Below are 20,582 nucleotides of genomic sequence, written 5' to 3'. Positions count from 1 at the left end.
AAAATCGTAAAAGCCAAACATATTTCCTTTCAGTAAACAATTAAAATGACTGTTATTGGAGACATATTTAAAATATTTTTAAAATTTTGCCTTGGCTACCCTGGTGATACTTGCCTTTGTGTCCATCTCTGTGATGAAGTAAAAATGCAGCATATAATTAATAATATATGCCTTTTGCATTCTAAGTTGTTATCCAGTAACATGATATATTAAAAAGGAGTCTTTGATCTTAAGAATAGGATGATACAATTCTCCTATTCAAAATTAATTCTTTATACACTAAGATATTGAAGAAATCGTGGTTCTACTATAAAGAGTGCTACAGTGCACTAGGTCCTATAGGGGAAAGGACGACTCCGTACATAGATTTTAGAAACTCTGGTTATTTAGAGCTTTAGGTAGACATGGGATAGGTATGTTATACTTGTCAGAAGCTAATTCCATCTCTTTCTAGCATGGATAGGATGATATGGATGATAGGATCTCTTTTCCCATATATTTTGTGCTCTTATTTCGTAGTAGGAAAAGTTGCATTTTATGATATTGGTTTTAGTGTCAAGTGTAAACACATAGGTGAGTATGGGGAGCAAAGTCCAGATTGTACCTTGAGAAACACAGTCAATCCTGGTACAGAGAGAAGGATGTAACAAGTAACAGGGCTGGTGTCAAAGCTCTTTGCAATAGGGCAGAGCTGGGACTCTGGTAGGTATTCAGTTGCCTCCACGTTCATTTTTTTTTTTTCATGAAAATACAGTTGCACTTTAAGTTGTTATCATTCGTATCTACCCCATTTAAAGATTAATAGTTTGCTAAATACCCGGAACTGGTTTAAACACTTTGCATGTATTAGAGAATTGGATCCTTACACTAACTCTGTGAAGTTCCTATTTGATAGATGGAAAATCAAGGCAAGAACAATCTAATAAAGAATAAGGCAAGAAGATGGAAAAGCTAGGGTTCAAGTTTAAAAAAGTCTGGGTCCAGATTTTGCTTGTTCAGCCAGTATGTCAACAACTTCTTAGTCAGTGTGACTCAGTTTCTTAAAGAGACAAATCAAAACCCACATTCATAGCTTTCTGACCAAGATGGTCATTTGGGAAGTCCATACTCCTTTCCCTAATAATGTTTCCATGTCTTAAACATTTCTCGAATGGATCCACTGAAACTACCTCCACAGCCTGAAAATAATTCTTTGAATATGTCCTGTAGTAACAAATGCATACTTAAGGCAGAATTTTCTTTTAAAAACAACTGAAATCCTTTGTATCCAAATGGTTTAGTTTGATAACTAAGCTTTATGATGCCATTGTCCGATTGAAATAAGAAAAGAAAGCAACATTTTTAAGAAGCAAGGGGACAGAGGGATCTCTGACTTGGCTCTGAGGTCAGTTCCTTGGAAGGGCTCCAGAGTCCTTGGATTGACAGTCTCACTGAGTTTATGGCTTACTGCCCCAAATTTGGGCTACTCAATTTTGACTTTCAGGTTTTAGCATGTATTTCTTCAAAGATCAATCACACTGCTTACCTCTGTGACTTGGATTTAATTTATTTTATTTGTAATATCTAAATACTTTATAATTTCTTGATATTTGTACTGGTCAAGGTTCTCAAAAAACAACAACAAAACCAGTAGATTGTTTATTTATTTGTTTGTTTATTTATTTTTCCGTGGTACTGGTTTCCTGGAAACCCTTCTACCTTGGGGCTACACTCCCAGACCTATTTTTATACTTATTATTTGGAAACAGGGTCTCTTAAGCCAGAGAGGCTGGCTTCGAACCTGAGCAATCCTCCTGTCTCCGCCTTCCAAGAGCGGGGATTACAAGCGTGCGCCACCACGCCCGGCTTTATCTATCTTTTAAAAATTTTTTTAATGATGCATTTTGGTAATACATCTTAATGCAGTACAAGAGGCATAGATGCACACATCACCCAGTTAGCCCTTACCCATCATCTATCTATAACACATATATGGACAATATAGAATATATAAACATACATATACATGTTTAGTTAGCTTACAGAGTAACATGATCACAGAGACTGACAGATATTATGATGACCATCTGCAATGCGGATGCCCAGGGAAACCAGCATCAGTCCCATCAGCTGGAAGAAAGGCTGGTGACATAGATCCCAGTTCCTGGTCAAAGGCCTGAGAGCCTCCAGAGGGGCATTGATTGAGACCCCAAAGCCTAATAGCCAGGAAATCTGAAGGGTCGATGTCCAAGAGTTTCAATAGAAAATCTGTCCCCTCCAGAGGGAGGAGCAGGAGTTTCCTCTTCTTCTCCAGCCCTGTTTCATGCTGGTCTCTAGCCTACCAGAAGCTACCTACCCACATTGAGGGTGGATCTTCTTCACTGAGTTCACTGGACGACAAGCCAATCGTAGACACACGAAGGAGCAAGGATTTACCAGTTCTCTAGCGATCCCTCAATACAGTCAGGTTGACACACAGAATAAACATCATCATAAAATTCTAGACAATTAGGCTGCCTTATCTTTCTGGATTCTTATTCTTTGATCAGTACTGGAAGGGTTCCCTCCTTATTTCTATGCAGGCCATCTGGTGGTGTTATCTGTCACCAGCCATTAAAGAAACTATACAAAGGTGGATCACATGGGTCAATTCTGCTCCTGTTGTTTCTGCTTCATGTCTGGACACAACCCCTACCTGGCTATTTCTATTTCTATCTGAATTGCACTGGAGGGCTGCACTTCTTTCTTGACCCTTTGACCTGGTGTGATTTTATCCTTCTGTAGTTTTGAGTTCACATTATGCACACAATTCATTGGATTCACTTCCTTGTATTGTTATTTGAATTTTGAGGTGTATACATTTAATCTAATTATATAAAAGACTGAAGGTTAGATCTAGATCATATTTCTTATTGTTTCATCTTCCTTTCCTTTCTTCTTTCCTTCATTTATCTTCTTGCTGTCTTTCTCTCTCTCTTCCTCTCTACCTCTCTCTTTCTCTCCCCCTTTCTCTCTCTGTCTTTTTGTGGGCTCTTGATCAGTAATCAGTCCTACAAAAGTCTCTATATTTCATAAGACAGTGTAGAGGCCTAATGCTATTTACTGCCCACCCTGCATATATTTTTCCTTAACATAATTTTCTTAAGAAAATATCAAATTGCCCAGTACTTGGGAAGCTGAAACAGGAAAGTTGCAGGTTTGAAGCTAGCTTCAGCAACCTATCATGACCCACAGCAACTTAGTGAGGCCTTGTTTCAAAATATAAAATAAAATACAGCTTGGAGTATAGTTATACAGTGTAGATATGACTGGTGGATGCGAAAATCCCTTAGGAAAATGTTCAGTTATCTAATTTTGTATTATTCACAATGGTTTTTTTTTTGCACCTGTAAAATTATACCATTTTCCTTCTTCCAGTCATGCTAAGTATAGAATATTACTTTGATTGAATGGTGCCTGCAATTTTTAATGTAGTCCCAAGTGTGCTTTCTTAGAAACACATATAATTATAGGGGATGAAAAGCCCTTCCTGATGTTCAGCTTTGTTTATATTTTAATGTTTTAGATGTTTCGTATGCACATGGACCTTAAAGGTAAAAAATGAAATGGCATGAAGACTTTAGGTAGAAAACCAATGTCTTTTATCTTAAGAATGGAAATAAAGATCAATTAGCAAAGATAGGCTACTCTGCAGTTTCTTTATCAATCTTGAACCATTATATGTTGAATTTAGAGTTGAAATTTATATTCATGTGGATGTCCATTCTAGGACTTGTATCACTACTAATAGCGCTATAATATTATCACACATAGGAAACTGCCAGGACATTTTAATTTTTAATACCACAGGACTTAACTAATATCTAACATCTAAGAGAAACTTCCCTGCTGTTACATTCCAGAATATGCTGTATTTAGCTGGCTTGCTATCATCCATGGATCTTTGAGAGCAAAGGACCTTCCTCATACACTTGAAGATCTGGCATTTGAGATTGTGTATCCTTATTGTTAAAGATAAAGGCCATCCGCCAACTTCCATTATTCAGAATGTGTTTATCAGGTCAAGGGATGATGTATGCCCTGATCTTCTTCCCTTCCCCTCAAGTACCCTCTGGAAAGAGTCCAGTTTTCATTATTACCACTGGCATACTCTGAGAAGTTGAGAAGACAGGCAGTAAAAGCCAGTGCTGTTGATTCTACTGCAACTAACAAATTTGGTGAACATTTTAAAGGAGCTCTGAAACCTTCAGATATGAGTTAGACAAATTGAAGTACATGAAAAATACCCGGGATACACTGATGCCTCTCACTGTCTGTCGTTGTTCCCACATTGTGTTCTTTATGTGCTGCATGTCTCTGCTGTGAGGATCTAGTAAATTCTGAGCTCACTTTAAAGAAAAAGAAGAAAAAAAAATTACAGAGCAACTCTGTACACACCCAATCTAACACATCGGGTAAAAAGCTGTAGGTGGAAATTTAAGATTTTGGTCCTTGTTCATTTGTTTGATCTTTCAGCTGAGCTTTCTCATGTGCAACCTCAAGGTACCCAGATGTGGCCTCTACTGGGGCAGGTAACTGTATTCAGGCTCCACCAATGGTCTCTGCCTCCCTTGACTTTGAGAACTAAGAAAATTTCTGAGTGTTTTCTGTTCACTCGGCTTTTTGTCTTTAAAAGCAACACTTGATAGATGCTTTATGTAGCCATAAGAAGTTGTTCTTAATCCTTAAGAATGAATTCTGAACAAATGCAAGCAAAGAGTGTCTTTCTATTTTAATTCTCTTTACTTAATTTTTCTTCTCTTGGTGCAAAATAAAAGTTCTGCGATGCTAAAATTTTTAAAAGATGAAATAGCATTTTTTGCTGCTTATTATAATATTTAAATCAAACTTCTATAAAAGTCAGTCACAAAAAGTAAAAAAAAAAAAATTGGATGCTCTCCCTAATATGTGGGAGCTAGGGAGAAAAAGAGTCAAAGGAGAAATTCTTGGTGAAGAAGGAGAAGCCATAGACGAGTAAATAAGGTGACGATGTAACTGAGGGGGACTGGAAAGCAGAAGAGAGAAATTCCCTAATATGCATGACATCATTCATAAACATATCAAAGTCAATCACTAAGCCAAACCTGAGAAGGAGAAAGAAAGAGGGTAGGGAATGTGGTGGGAATTGGGGAAGAGCTAAAGGAGTGATGTGTGCACATATGCCTCTACCATCTTGTACCCCATTAAGATGTATGACTACAATGCACCAATTAAAAAAAAGAAGTAATAAATTAACAGCCCATTGTAGCAAAAGGTCCACTTAATTGTGTATATTTTTCACTGCTGCAAAAATAAATGCATGTCTTTCTTGTCTTTCTCTCTTCCCCACTCCTCCCCTTTTCCCCCCTTTCTTTCTATCCCCCCAAACAACTAAAATACTAGAAATGGACTTCAATACATGTCACATTTTAAATTACTTGATTTGTAAATTAGACAAAAGAAGTAGTTCCTATTTAGATTAAATTTTTAATTGGTACATCATAGTCACACATCACTCCTTTAACCTTTCCCCAATAGTTTAAACTTTTATTACAGGAAATTTTTAATTACATAAATGTAGAGAACAATGTAGATTTTCCTATTTACCTATTCACTCAGCTTTAGTAATTATCCTCATTTTGCTGGTCTAATTTTTTCTGTTTCCACCTTTCTATTTCTGCTTGAAATATCTGAAACATTTCAGACACTGCATCATTTCACTTTTGTGCCTAATACTGATTTTTAAGAGAAAATTTAGAAATATCGATCCTACTTATGAAATGATAAGACCTTTCCATTGGTATGTTTTTCTTCAAAGTGATCACCAACACACATTAAAAGGCCATCTTTTCCACCTCAACGTGTTCCTATAGCTGGGATTATTAGATATTCTTTTCATTTGCTTCTAAAGGCAAAAGTTTCATTATGTGGTTCACATAATGAAAATAAAGACTAGTGAAAAGGGTAATTTTAGCAAATTTGAAAATTATTCCTTTAAAGCTTCCATAATAAAGACACATATCATTGTCTTGCCTTGGGTGTCTTCTTTATACATATATCTATAAGGAAAATTATAGTGTATTAGATTTTGCTGCATCCTTTTGTTCCATAATCTTGAGGGACTGAAAGTACTATTGTGCACCCAAGCCTACTAGACTTGTCCTCTGCAGTGTGGGAAATATCAAAGCAAAAGAATGCAACTTCCTCCTCTTAGAAGGCTGATCTAGCCTGGGTACTGTGGAGATTTGAAATGGGACTTGGTTGGTGGTAATGGGGGAACAAGTGCATACAATTACTGAAGAGATTTCTATGGAGCATCTGGCCTAAGCTGTGGACCAGATGTAGAATAAGGCCCAGGAAGGCCACCCTGATAATTCCTGGCTTCCTACTTCTGCAGCTTCTTTAAAATGCAAAGTATGAAAGAATATATCTTAGTCTAGGTCCAGAGATGAAATTGAATTGTGGAAATATGTATTTTGAGGTTGAAAATAATAATTATAACTTCAATAAGGACAGTTATGGCTTGCATATGCATGTTTTCTTTTTCATATCCACATTTATCTGCAACTACCATGTTGATCTGCAGAATTTGAATTCTAGTGCTTCGATGAGTATTGCCCTGGTTCAGTCCATCATTGTCACGGATGGTAAGTATTGCAACAACATACTATCCGATTTCTCTCTGGTTTCCTCCTGTAAAGAACTCATATCAAAATGTTTCACCTAGCCATGTTTTCACTGTCTCATTGTCTCAGAGTGTGGAGATTCCTCTCTGGGACTTGGGAGGGAGAGACCTGAAACGAAGGCACAGACAATTGTCTCCTGGTAATTTTATTCTCTAGGATAAGTTTTTATACCCTTTTTTAGCTATGCTAAAATCATGACTTCATGAGAAGGAAAACATCAAAGTACAATATAGAATGATTGACATAGAACATACGTCATGTGCTTACAAAATACAATTATTAAAGGGAAATTACAAGAGCAAGGGGAACAAAGAGACTTGGTTAAAGATTATTAAAAGTGTGATTGTGGCCAGTTCCCACTCTCACCGGTGGGCCGGGGGCATTAAATTCTGGAAAGACCAGGAGTCACCCAGGGTCTCAGAAAGCTTTGCCTTTTGCGAAACTGCCTTAACTCTTTCGGAACCTTCCATTCCTCAGGTTTTGTCCATGTCTTCCATCATCAGAGGAAAACTCAGGCATATTTATACTATTGTGTAACATGTTCACTGCCAGCTACTAAGCCAATCCCATCTGTGATGCTCTTTGCTCCAAACACACTGTCCCATTCAGCAAGAAGAGAAGTTAAGTTTACTTCCATCTGTGGCGGCCACTCCTCTATTGTGATCTCATTTTTTTCCTGAGAGCTCTCCTTAGCATCTCTCTCATTTACACCCAAATAGCTACTTCTTTAAGAAACCTTCTTGGATTGCTCTGCATAGAGCCTCCCTGTATAATTCTACCTCCTTTCCACCCCAGCAAGTAAATGTTTAGCGCTTTCTCTTAAGAGCGAACAACATAGAACTATAGAACCCTAAATAAATAGAGAAACTACTATAGCTAAGAAAAAAGACTAAATTCCGAACAAATAAATAATTATTGTAGAAAATTTCCCTTAAATATGTAGAGAACTCAAAAAACTTAACTCCTCAAAATAAAAACAATTAAAATGTGATATTTAGTTGAATATGTAGTTCTCAAAAGAATACAAAAGGGAAACAAATATATGAAACCATGTTCAACATCATTAGCAATTAGGGAAATGCAAATCAAGCTATACTGCGTGTCCATCTAACTTCAGTCCATAATGACAATCATCAAGAATACAAACAATAATAAATGTTGATGAGAATATGAGTGTTTCAGCCAGCATTCTCACTGCTGTAATAATAATAATAATAATAATAATAATAATAATAATAATAAAAACCTGGTTACCACAATTTAAAGGAGGAAAGATTGATTTGCTCATAGTTCTGGAGATTTCAGGGGTTCAGTCTATGTCAAGCCTAGTTACATCTGTGGGGCTCCACAGGAATGGTGGTAGAAGGAAAAGAGAGAAAGAGAGACAGAGAGAAAGACAGAGAGAGAGAGAGAGAGAGAGAGAGAGAGAGAGAGAGAGAGAGAAGAGAAAGAGATGGAGAGAGAAAAGAGCACTCTGCTTTCACATCGTGGAGACTGGAAGGAAGAGAAAGAGTAAAAAACGAAGAGGATGCAGACACAAGCACAGCCCCCAAGGCCAGTCTTTCAACGACCCACCTCCTCTAGCCACCCCCCATCTGCCTATGTTGACACCCAATAAACCTGTTTTACTGAATTTATCCATCTATAATATTATAACCCTCACATATCATCTCTGAACATCAATACATGAGCTCGTTCGGGGGACATTCTATATTTACCCATCAGAATGAGTAGTGGAAGGGGGTTGATGGAGGAAGGAGGAAAGGGGAAAATGAATGAGGAAAATAATAATTCAAATGAAGTTACGTTCATACATGAAGGCTATATCTTTACTACCAATCTCACTAACATGTGTGGGGGAAAAAGGGGGAGCAGAGTGGGACATGGAGAAGAGTAAACCAAGTGATGTGTGCACGTATGATTTTGTCATGGAATCTCATGATGATTTGTAATTACAATGTACCAATAAAAGTGTACAAATAAGGAATCTGTGCATAACAAAAATATGCATTTATAGAAAAATTCACTTTTATCAATTATGGAAATAAAGCACATTGAGCAATGACCATGTTGAGTAATTTGAGGACGCTTACAAAATGCAGACAAGTAGGAATCACTAGGCATTATGTATGGTTCAGAATTCCTTTATGATTTGTGTTCAAGAGTTAATATATTTTATGTTATTCTGCCTTTTTAAAGAAAAAGGCACAGAATATTTACTTGCTGATAAATCAAAGAATCTTCTATATTTTACTGACATAATTTGTTTCTGTCAATGTCATATAAGCATATATATATAATACATGTGTGTGTGTGTGTGTGTGTGTGTGTGTGTGTATGGCCAAAAATACTATACTTATATACTCTTATAGTGGGATAGTTTAGTTCAATTTCCTTGGTAGACTAAATTCTTACAATATATATATGAGTAATTTTTGTTTTCTTTTCTTCTAGAACACTGAAGTTATAAAAAATTGTGGCTGTAATCTATTGTTCCTTAGTAACATTGAAGTTTGATTTTTGCCCTCCTCAAAAAGGTAAATGAAACAAAGAACAACAGTTAGGTATTATTTTTGTGAATTGTTGGTGAGACTCCTGATCTAAAAATTGTCCTAAATGGGTGATTACTGAAATGCTAAAGAAAGAATAAGCCCCTTGTATACTTCAAAATTAGGAGTTTGAATTAGCACTTGACATTATCCTAGCTCATCGTCCATTTCTGCAACTGGAGATACCACAAAAACTCTCATTTTAAGCAGGCGCTTAGTCAAGTTCACAGACCCAGGATGTGTTTTTTGAGCTAAACTTTTTTTGCTGCCAACCTTAAACTGTTCAGTGTAATGATAAAGGAAAAATCTCAACAGCAAACGGCTAAAAAAATAATACAGAAACACAAAAGAGTTGTGTGATATCAGCTTGGACTGAGAATAAAAGTAATTGCAAAGTCTTTTGGCTGGTTTTGTCTCTTTATGTCCTGAACTTCACACCTACTACATAAAATTGATATAATCCTCTTAAGAAGAAAAAACACTTTAGTGCATGAGGAAAGATTAAAAAAAGACTTCTTTATATTATTGGTGATTGTATGAGGCATTTGGATCTTCTTTCATCCAATAATATGCACAGTAAAGAAAGGTCAGGATATTTCTTGTGCATTTATCTTCCATGTCACTTACTGTTAAGTGTATACTCTACTAATGTAGGCAAATAAAGTATCATGATAAAGTTTGCTGCTACATAGGATAGTTAGCTTCTGCATTTTATGGTCAAATTTTGTCTTTAAATGGGACAAAAAGTAGTTTCTACAAGGTGAGTAACTCACAGTCCCATAGCTTAGTAGGTACTAAAAATGTAACCAAAGATTAATATGGCTTTTTCCTTCTTCACCCTACTCTTCACACCTAAGCACCTGACTTTTATTTTCTACTTCGTAGCTTAAATACTTTCACCAATGTGATATAATTGAGATAAAAATCCAAAATACATCAACTTAGTTTATAATATCCATCAAGGGTTGTCTAACTAATTCCACAGAACAAACCTAACCCATCATTTGTTTTTGTAACAAAGTTTTATTAGAACACAACCATGCCCATTCATTTATGTATTACTTATGGCTACTTTCATGTCTACAATAACACTGTTGAGCAGTTTTGATAGAGATAGTGTAGCCCACAGAGCCATAAAAATTTACATCTGGCTTTTTACAGAACTTTGCCAACCACTGGTATATATTATCAGATACATTACTAATCAACTTATCTATGCTGAAGATATCATTAATTCCTTTTCTACTGATGCTACCATAAATTAAAGACACATAAACTATGACATTTGAACTAAATCTTATTTTCAATGGTTTTAATAAAAAATTATCCTCAGATTCAATGTTTGTGTCTCAGATTTCCTTCCCAGGAGTCAATTTCCATTTCAGAAAATAGACACATGAATCCAAAAGTGTTCTTTTATTATTTCTAGTAACATAGATTGTATAAATACTCTATTTTTATATGCACTTTTACAAAAGCGATATAACTTAAAAGTTTTATCATTAGAAATAAATGTATAAAAATAAATATGTTATTATAGGCATTTATTACAAACTATAGACCTTCTTAGAAGGAATACACAAACCAATACTTATAAAGTACATATAAGTCATAGTAACATATTTTACTATATACATATGGAAAAAGTCATATTCTCTCAGTAGAAGAGCTGGACAGACATTCACTAAGATACTGGACCAGCTGCTGGGGATAAACCTGCTATCCCTCTGCAGCCTCTCCATCATGAGACAAGTGATCTCAATGTTCCCACACCCAGGGGACCCAGTTCTACACGTCCATATTTGTTCTGGCATTACATCATTTTGTGTGATCTTACTGACTTTCTTGAGACAGTTCTTTTTTTTTTTTTTTTTTTCACATCCATATTCCCTAAGTAGACTTACATAGGAGGAGGGAAAGATCGGAGGTACCAAATTCTTCGTGTCTCCTTTAATGTTGACGCCTACTTCACTGTTTCTTAACTTTGTATACTTGATGCACTTTTATAAATATGTCTATTGTTTCTTCCTTAAAATGAGTTACACACGTAAAGACTGAGATGGTACAATAAGGTACAGAGGATCCATGAGTCATCCGATGGAGCTGAGCTTTTCTCTCATGTTGGACAAAATCTTAACCCATGATAGAAATCTGTATAATCATTCTCTGAATCCAGAGGGGCCATATATATAGTGCTCAGCAAAGATCCTATTTGAACTTCTTTCTTCTCCCATTGCTAGTGAGGTAAAGTAAGCTGTATCTTAAACAAAATCTCACCTTTCTTCTGCTTTTTCCTTCCAACCCCCATGATGCGAAGCATTTGATCAGTACCAAAACACAGGGCTTGCAATATTTCTGACTTATTTTAGCAAATGTTTCTGTAATAGTTGTAACAAAACACTAATAATGCCCTGGGGCATTTTCTGGCTAAGTCATTGCTCAGAGGTTAATAATCCTCATTAACTATCCTATCAAACTTTACCTGGCAGGATATTCTCATGATCTAACTCCTATCTACCTCCACACCCCCACTTGATTGACACACCTCACTGGCTACTGGCAAGATGCATTGGATCCCTCCAGCATTCTTGATTTCAGTGCATCAGCCCTTCCACACCGCCTTCCCTCCCCAAGAGGACACTGCTTAACTGCATTCTGCAATCGTGCAAAAGTCTATGTAATGCTTAGGTTTCTTTAAAGGATCACAGCTCTCATGGGACAACACCCCTCCATCGTGGGACATACACTTCAAGGTTCTCTTTTTGTAGCCCTTCCCACAGGTCTTGGAGCATGGTGACCATTCCCCCAGCTGCCAGTGTGGGCAAGGCAGGTCTGCACAGGGTCGGGTGCTGGCTGGCTTCACTTCCTTCGCACACTCGGAAGCAGGCTGCCCATTGATGTCTCGGCATTCCACCAGCCTTCTCTGCCAGCCCAGTCCACACGACTTAGAACATTCGCCCCACTCTTCAATGACCCATTCCGAAAAAGTAGGGATGGCATTGAAGGATTCCTTCTTCTTCTTCATGAAATAGGTGTACTTAATTTTGGGTCGGACAGAATTACCCACAGTCAGAACCTGGATGGTTAAGGGCTCTTTGAGAGGGCTAAAGCTGCGAATTCTTTCCAATGCCGCGGAGGAGCCACTGTACCTTAAGACGATACCTTTGTACGTAATGTCTTGCTCTAAAGTGGAGAGAGTGAAGTCGCCATTCAGGATGTATGTGCCATCGGCCGCTTTGATGGCAAGAAAGCTGCCATTGTTCCTGGATCCCCTCTGGTTCCGCTGTTTCACTTCAATGTTTGTGGCACCAGTGGGGATTGTAACGATATCATGATACCCAGGTCTGTGGGCCAGAAAAATAGATAAATACACAATCATTTTTAATGAATTTTCTCCACAGGTACATCTAAATTAGAAGGTCCTGGAGAACACATATTTGAAAACTCACTTTGCACTAGTAACTGATCCTGATATTTTCTTGCACGTGGATCCATTTCCTCCACAAATCCCACATTTATCAAACTTCTTTTTTGAGTCTATGATGCGATCACAGCCAGCTTTCACACACTGTCCTTGCACACAGACAGAGGTGGAGTCCGGACTGCACGGAGTGCCATCTACAACCTGAGACAAGGAAACATACCTGGTGTTACTTTAAAAGAGTTATTATTTGCTATGATAGCTATGAACATTCTCTTTTGCTTTCTTCACCATGCTAATTAAAACTGTATTTTCTTTCTTATTTTTTTTTTAATTTTGTGGAACTGGGGATGGAACCCAGGGGCATTCCACCTCCAAGCCACACCCCCAGCTCTATTTTTTTATTCTTTATTTTGAAACAGGGTCTCACTGAGTTGCAAAGGGCCTCACTAAGTAGCTGAGGCTGTCCTCGAACCATGATCCTCCTGTCTCAGCCACCCGAATGCTGGGATTACAGCATGCACCACCACACCTGGCTAAAACTGTATTTTTCATATATATCACGCACTTCCCTTTTTATCAACATTATATACAAACATCTACAAAAATTGTAAATCTTTTTATCTGTTTATTGTCCTATCTTCCCTAAAGCTCAGATCAAGGAAGTTAGAGATCTTTGTGATTTTGTATACTGCTGTATTCTCTATGCCTAGAATAATATCTGGCAAAAGAAGTTGCTTCATAAGTCATTTATTGAACTGAATTTGCAATTTGGGAATATTTTCATAGACCACAGTGTTAATGACATATGATGATATCAGTTAACTTAGATTTTATTTTCTACTTCAGAACCAGATGTATTGTGTCATCCAAACAGCAAAAGTAACGCTTCTTGATCAACATATATTCTCAAACATATGGATTACTAATGCCTAGACTTCCATTTTAATAAGTATGTTTGCACATGTGACTGCTAGTTACCCATTAACAAGTACTTTGGACTATGCCTAAACACTTATCCAAAGTCAGTTTACTGTGTTAATATATGATTTATCTAACCACAGTTGCATGTGAAACCTAGTTACACAGAGAAGCACAGGGTTTTTCAAATGGCTTTTCCTTGCACATAGAGAAATAATACTAAGCAAGTGCAAGAACATAAAGCGTTGGATGTAAGCTTCATTCATAACTAGAAGCAACTAAACTCCAAGCAGGCAGTTGCTCGTGTAGTTAGAAGAGACAATTTCAAATGGAACGCTTCAGTATATAAAGGAAAGAGAGCAAGTCAAAGGCTGCAAGAAAAGGTACCAAGCAAAGAACTTAGCCTTTTGGCAAGAAATCAGTGTTGGCAGTATTTACCTTGGGCTGTAAAACAAAGAAGTAGCCAATGCCTTTGGCTTGACAGATGAGCTTGCATCTGTCTTTGGGTGAGACGCCAGCATACTTGGGTATCCACTCCACCGCCGGCCCACTCCCAAAGGAGGCTTTTGAAAACTCATTGTGAGCCTCGCACTGTTCTTCTCTAAAGGTTTTTCCTGGAGAGAGAGTGATATGATGACATTATCAGTTTCCAAACTTGATTTCCCGGGTGCAGTGCGGGGCTCATCTTCTTTACCCCTTTCCTGAAAGCTGAAGCGCACTGCTACTTACCATTGTGGTCTGGACAGTCCTCAATGTTACAGGACCTGTAGCGCACCCGCTTGCCTTCACAGTACTTCCCTCCGTTCTTCGGGACTGGGTTGTCACATTCTCGCATTGTGTACTGAACTCCTCCACCGCAGGTTCTCGAGCAGTCTCCCCAGGGTCCCCATGGCCCCCAACTTCCATGAACAGGAGTCTAGATGCGGACACAGATTATTATTAGTGTTAACTCACCAAACAGATCTTTTAGAAAATAAAAGAAGAAAAAATGTGGGACAAAGAATCAATTCTAAAATAAGTTATTTTAGTTGAGTGTGGTTGTGCATGACTATAATCCTACTACTTGGGGGCTGAGAAAGAAGGATCACAAGTTCTAAGATCAGTCTTAGCAATTAAGCAAGACTCAGCTTCAAAATTAAAAAAAAAAAAAAAAAAAGAACGAGCTGTGGGTATATCTCAGATGTAGAAGGTTCTCTGAGTTTAATCCCCAGTACCAAAACCAAGTAAGTGTGTGAATAAATAATTAGATTAATTAATTAGTTAATTAATGAAAACATAAGCTATCTTGCACTTCCAGTGGAGGATGCAAATGGGAATATTGAAAATGGTAAGGAATCTTTTAGCATCATTTTGCTCTTGGTTAATTCTAACTACTTAAAGGATTTGCATGTATTTTGGTGGAAAAACTCACATCAAAATGCTTCTTGTCGGTCTTGTTCACACACTTGCCATTGACACACCATTTTCCTTCTCCACAGCTGGTGCCATCCGCCCAAGGGAAGTGTTTGGTTTGGCACACCAACAACCCGCCAGAGGTGCCGGAGCACCACAAAGTGGTGCACGTGCTGGCTGCATCAGGGCAGTGTTTGGACTCCTCCCCAAACGTAAACTGGCACTGCCGGTTGGCATCATACAAGGTGCCTGGGAGATCAGATGGGAGCTGGATGGGATTTTGGGGCTTGTCCATCAAACATTCCCCTGCAGAGAAAAAGCAAAACAAGTAGTAAACGCAAGTACCTAAGGCATAGATTCTGGATTCTCCAAATAATCATCCTATAAGACAATACATATCATAGTAATTTCAAAGCTATAAAGCTTTGGGAGAAAGTTATAAAGAAATCTAGAGTATCATTAAGATATTATGCTTAATATAGGAGTTCTGAATTAACAATAACAGGAAGTTACTGTTCTGTTTAGAAAGTGAATGAATGGACTTTGGGAGCTACTCAACCAGAGTTACCATCTTTCATTGGGAATTAAGATGGAATATTTATGATCTTGAGAGTGAAAAGTAATTTTAAAAGGTGAAAAAAAGAATCATAAAAAAATCTTGTTTAACTAGAATCCTAAAAATAAATGGTAGGATAACATCTAAGAGGAGTAGCTGGAGTATCTTACCATGACCGTTATCCAGGAATGATGTAATCACATAGGCACTGCAGGGAGACCAAGGCTGGCTGTGGTCCAAGTTGGAGAGCATGGACGCCATCATGTGGGAATCCCGGTTCACTCCATTAAGGCTGGCACACTGCTTTGCATCATCGTGCGGCATGTTAAACACGTGGCCTAGGATGCAGTCCAAAACCCGTCTTAAAATAGAACTCATCTACAACATTTTTTTCCCAGTAGGGATTCATTTTAATATGTCATCATTTTTCTACAGAAAGAAATGAATTTAGGAGACAACTATTTTGGAGACAATGTCAACTTGTTAAGAGGGTGGCTAAGAAACAAATTTGCAAATGTCTACATCACATATTATTTTAGTGTTTATTTTAAAACGATGGCTATATTTTAAATAGTAGAAAATATTTTCTTTTTATTTTGTGACACTCGTAATTGAACCTAGAACAACACCCTCAGACCTTTTACATTTTTTTAAAAAAAACTTTGTAAAAGAATCTACAGTGTGCTGGGTTCAACCCTGTGATCCTTCTGTTTCTGCCTCTATGTTTTTATCATGTCTAAGACACACTGACATTTAAAATAGCAATATAATCTGCACAATCTCCCTCTCAAATTAATATCTTTTTTGTGGTACTGGGGATAAAACCCAGGGACACTCTACCTCTGAGCTATACTCCTAGCCCTATTTTTTATTCTTTATTTTTGAAACAGGGTCTCACTAAGTTGCAGAAGGCTTCACTAAGTAGCTGAGGTTGTCCACGAACTGTGATCCTCTGGTCTCAGCCAACCAAATGTAATATATTGTTTTACCAGCACAGATTCATGAACTGGGCTTAACTTGTATTCTGATGTAGACTTACCTAATTCATGGGCTGTTGTGAAAGCAGCTTGTAAGCCATCATCTTCTATGACCGAGCAACTTCTGCTGGGATCACATACAGTTCCAACATCAGCCATCCCAAGGGTATCACATGTCTGGGCTCCACACAGGTCCTACAAGAGGCAAAGGTAAATCCTTATTAATAAGGACAGTATGAACTTTGGCTTTATTTTTAGCAGGTTGCATTTTCACCTATGTCTCGGAGCATCTACATTCATTATTATTGCGCTAAGAAGACTTCATGCGACTTTTGCATTTTTTTCCTAGTGCTTTCAAAATAGAACTGTACAACTTAAACCATCAAAATTAGGGGAGAAATAAATAAAATAGATCATGCTAGCCAATGGAAGAAATTTCAGCGTGAAAACATGGGGAAAATGCCTTTTTAAAAAAATCCATTTGTTGGTACCAGGTAGACCACTGAGAGGACAATATTATAAGTGGTACCTTCGCCTTCCTCTCACCTGTCTCGTGAAGAGAATGGAGGTGTCGTAGTGCTCAGCATCTCTGTCACTGGGGGGGTTGTGCTGCTTCTGCCAGTTGCAAAAGTTACGCAGAGTGAGAGCAGCATTGGAGGTCACCTCTGGCCCCTTCTGCTCCTCATAGATAACCAAGATCTTCACCACCACCAGGCTCACTGAATTTCGAATGCTGGGGTGTTTGTACAACCTAGCCGCCACCGAGAATAAGGTGAGAAGGTAGTGCTTCAGACCACTGCCGTGGAACTCGGCCATGGACTGGTCTGCCACAAGCATGGTTTCCACATAGCGGGGACTGGACACAAATCTCTTCTTTCTTATGCTTCCAGTTCCTGTCAAGAAACAAGAAAGATGGTTTGCTCAAGGGCAGTCTCTCCAAGAATAGCTACTATCCCAGAGTATATAAGGAAAGCCTAACACATCTGAGCAAATAAAACCAAAATAGTACCCAAACAACAACAAAAAAACCCCCAAAAATATTTGCTTATCTTTCTTACTGGAAATGTTATTTTGAAAGGGTTTTCTCTTTTGGTTTTTAAAAAACAAACAAACAAAACAATCTATGTGCTCTGTGAAGTAGTGGCCAGGCTATTTTTCCATGTGAGCAGGATTTCTTTTGTTCTCTGCGAAATCCTACAATCCCAACACGACGGTATGCAACTCATTCTACCCAGCTGTAGTAAAACCTTGGAGCAAAGGCAGCAGGCAGGGCGCCTGAGTCACTGTTTCACTCTGGAAGCCAGGGCTCAAATCCTGAATGAGATCATCGGCTCCACGTGGAAGGCCTAGGGCAGGGCTGCCGCGGCTGCCAAGGGGCCGGGCCAGAAGGAATCTCAGCCTGCATTGCTCAGCTTTCTCATTCCAGGGGTCCCTGGGGTTCTCTGCTCTTGCCAATTCGGGGCACAGGGACCACCCACTCTGCCAGGCAGCCTATTGCCCCACTCCCACGGCCCCAGGGAAATAGTTCCTGTTTCAGCCAAGGTTGATTATTTGGGAAAGAGCCCTCTGATGAAGGACTGGGACCCCCTCCCCCCTCCCAAGTTCTAAACTGAGCTATGAAAATGTAAGTCATCCTAAGGGCTGAAGAGCAGGGGGAAAGGAAGTGAATTGTAAAGGAAGAGTCGGGATAAAGCTAAAGATAAAGGTACCAGAGTGATAAAATGTAAAGAGCCGGCCAGTTAGCACTGCACAGTCAGGAGCAGGAGCAGGAGAGCGCCGCCTTGACTAACTTTGAAAGTGCTAGAGGGTAGGATGATGGCCGCGAGAGGGAGTTTAGCGGGAGAGGCGGGGTAGGAGGCGCGGGGAGGCGGGACGAACCCCGCTAAGACCTCCCAAGCAGGTTGTGCCGAGGGGCCCCGCTGCCACCTGCCGTCCCCGGGCGGCCTTTTCAAGGGGGAAGGGGAAAGAAGCCTACAGAACAGAGACGGTGGCGTGGTTGCCTGGCGCACAGGCGCATTCTGAGGTTACCGTCGCTCCCCGGACCTCCTCTGAGCGCTGGGTGCACGCACAGACAAGGTTACAAAACTCAGCGCGAGGCTGCAGCCCAGCCAAAGAGCACACACAGGAACCTTAGGGTTGGGGGGAAGGAATTTAAAGGCTGGAAAGAAGTCACGCACGCTCGCAGGCAACCGAGGTGTAGGAATCGGATTACAAACGCTCCCTCCCAGTCCAAAGGAATCGCCTTAGTCTGCAGAAAACCGTAGATGGTCTGTCCTTTCTTGGGTATTCATTATCGGAGTGAACAGAATGACATGTTCTAGGCAGTATTTCATCAACTCCCTCTTAGATTCACCAACCTGAACCTCACACTACTTTCCTCCACTCCAGGTCTCCGTCCAGTCTCCAGCCTGGGAACAGGAGTCCATTAAGTCAGGTCGGACTGAGAAAAGTGGGGAGAGGGGGATGAATGGAGGGACAAGAGGGACACTCTTCTACCTGTATGCTGTCCGGCGCGCTGCGGCTCCTGGTCCGGCAGAGGCCCCTGCGCCCCAGCGCTCTGGTCCTCGGGTCCTGCACCCCTCGCGGGCAGGGTCTCGTCATCCACGACTCCGCATTTGGCGCCGCCGCCCCGCCGCCTCCTCCGCAGGAGATGGAGCTGTGGCGACTGGCTCTGCTCCCCATCGGCGGCTGGGGTGAGGCGCTGGGTAGCAGCGGGGGGCGCGGGCTGGACGAAAAACTCCTCGCCCTGCAGGTAGAAGGCGCCGCGCACGCCCTGGCAGAGGCTGAGGGCGGCGGCGGAGCTGGGATCACCATTCACCGTGCCGGAGTAGAAGCAGTGCGCCAGGTCACCGGCAGGGTCCAGGCGCTGCGCCTCGGGCCCGGGTTTGCGCCCCACAGTCTGCAGCGTGAAGCCAGGCGCCAAGAAGCCGCTGTCGGGCTGCAGCTGGAGATGCAGCCTCTGGCCTAAGGCGTCCAGGTGGAGGTGCACGGTCCCCTGTCCCAGGACTCGCTCCAGCGCCGGCACCACCAGCTCCTCGTCCTCCTCCGCGGGGCGCCCGAGCACGCCGGGCGCAGCCAGCAGCACCGCGGCGGCCGCGAGCAGAAAAAGTTTGGGTGCAGGCTGCGAGCCCCGAGATCGCGGCGATCGCTCCCGGTCCCCCATGTCGCCGCCCGGCGTGTGTCTTCCGGACCCCGCAGGGACTGCTCTCTGCATCGGAGCCCTGGGGAAAACCGCGCGCTGCAGCGCACCCGACGAGGGAGAGCTTTTGTTCGGGTCAGGAGAGCAGGGCTTCGCTGACCTGACTCTGGATTGTCAAAGTTAACTATTACTCTTACTCTTGGAAAGTGAGAGGCGAACCCGCCACTTGGCAGGCTCTGGGATTCTGCCGGCGCGCGGGAAGTTTTCCTTCCAGCGCAGAGTTGGAGGCGCGGTGGGGCAGGCGCTGCGGGAACCAGAAGCGCTCCGGGGCGCCTCCGGGTGGGGGGGCACCTCGAGGATCGGTGCCTGGCGCCGCTCTCCGTCCTCCGCCTGGGTCTCCGTGCGGCTCGCTCTGAGCAGAGTCCTGCCCTCTCCGCCCGGCTGAGCGCTCTGGCTTCAAAACAGCGCCTGGCTGGGAGCTGCTTTCCAGCGAGTGTAGGAATCGGGCAGCCCGGGCTGCCCCTTTATAATAATCCGGGAATGAGCCCCTCCTCCCTCTTGGCCGCTTCTCCATCCCAAAGACACCGCCCCCTGAGCTCGGTGCTAAACGACGCTCAGCCGCCTCGGGCCGCGGCGGGGGAGGGGGCAGCCTCCGCGCTGGGCTCGGCGCCACCGCTAGTCAATCTGGAGGCGGAAGACGCAGGAGGGGCGCTGTGACCAGCACTTTGTACAGCTGGGGCCACTCCAAGGAGAAAGTTCTCCGTTTTACCATGCTTCTCCCCTGCTGACTCCTGGACCACCCGGCCTTCCCATCGCCCCTCCAGTGCTGGGACGCTGTTCCCGCGCAGGGTTACAGTCCCCATAGGGGAGGGTCGGATGCAAAATCTAGTCCCTTCCAGGGCTCCCTGCCCCGGGAGCTGCCCTTAAATTTCCCTCTTTCCCCG

General features: G+C 41.3%; 1 protein-coding gene across 1 annotated transcript; it reads right to left on the bottom strand.

Annotated features, from left to right (window-relative positions):
- Positions 1-11,876: 11,876 nt before the first annotated feature.
- Positions 11,877-19,713, bottom strand: ADAMTS1 (ADAM metallopeptidase with thrombospondin type 1 motif 1; the record flags this gene model as incomplete). The annotated part of the gene is made up of 9 exons (XM_080696132.1): positions 11,877-12,576; positions 12,682-12,857; positions 14,013-14,188; positions 14,304-14,490; positions 14,986-15,272; positions 15,693-15,860; positions 16,562-16,694; positions 17,046-17,392; positions 18,996-19,713. 9 exons carry the CDS (start codon positions 19,711-19,713, stop codon positions 11,877-11,879), a joined length of 2,892 nt encoding a protein of 963 aa, XP_080552258.1.
- Between the last annotated feature and the right edge of the window lie 869 nt (positions 19,714-20,582).

The sequence above is a fragment of the Muscardinus avellanarius genome (genome assembly GCF_963383645.1).
Source record: "Muscardinus avellanarius genome assembly, chromosome: 5".
Taxonomy (NCBI): Eukaryota; Metazoa; Chordata; class Mammalia; order Rodentia; family Gliridae; genus Muscardinus; species Muscardinus avellanarius.
This window is presented reverse-complemented; position numbering and strand designations above follow the sequence as displayed.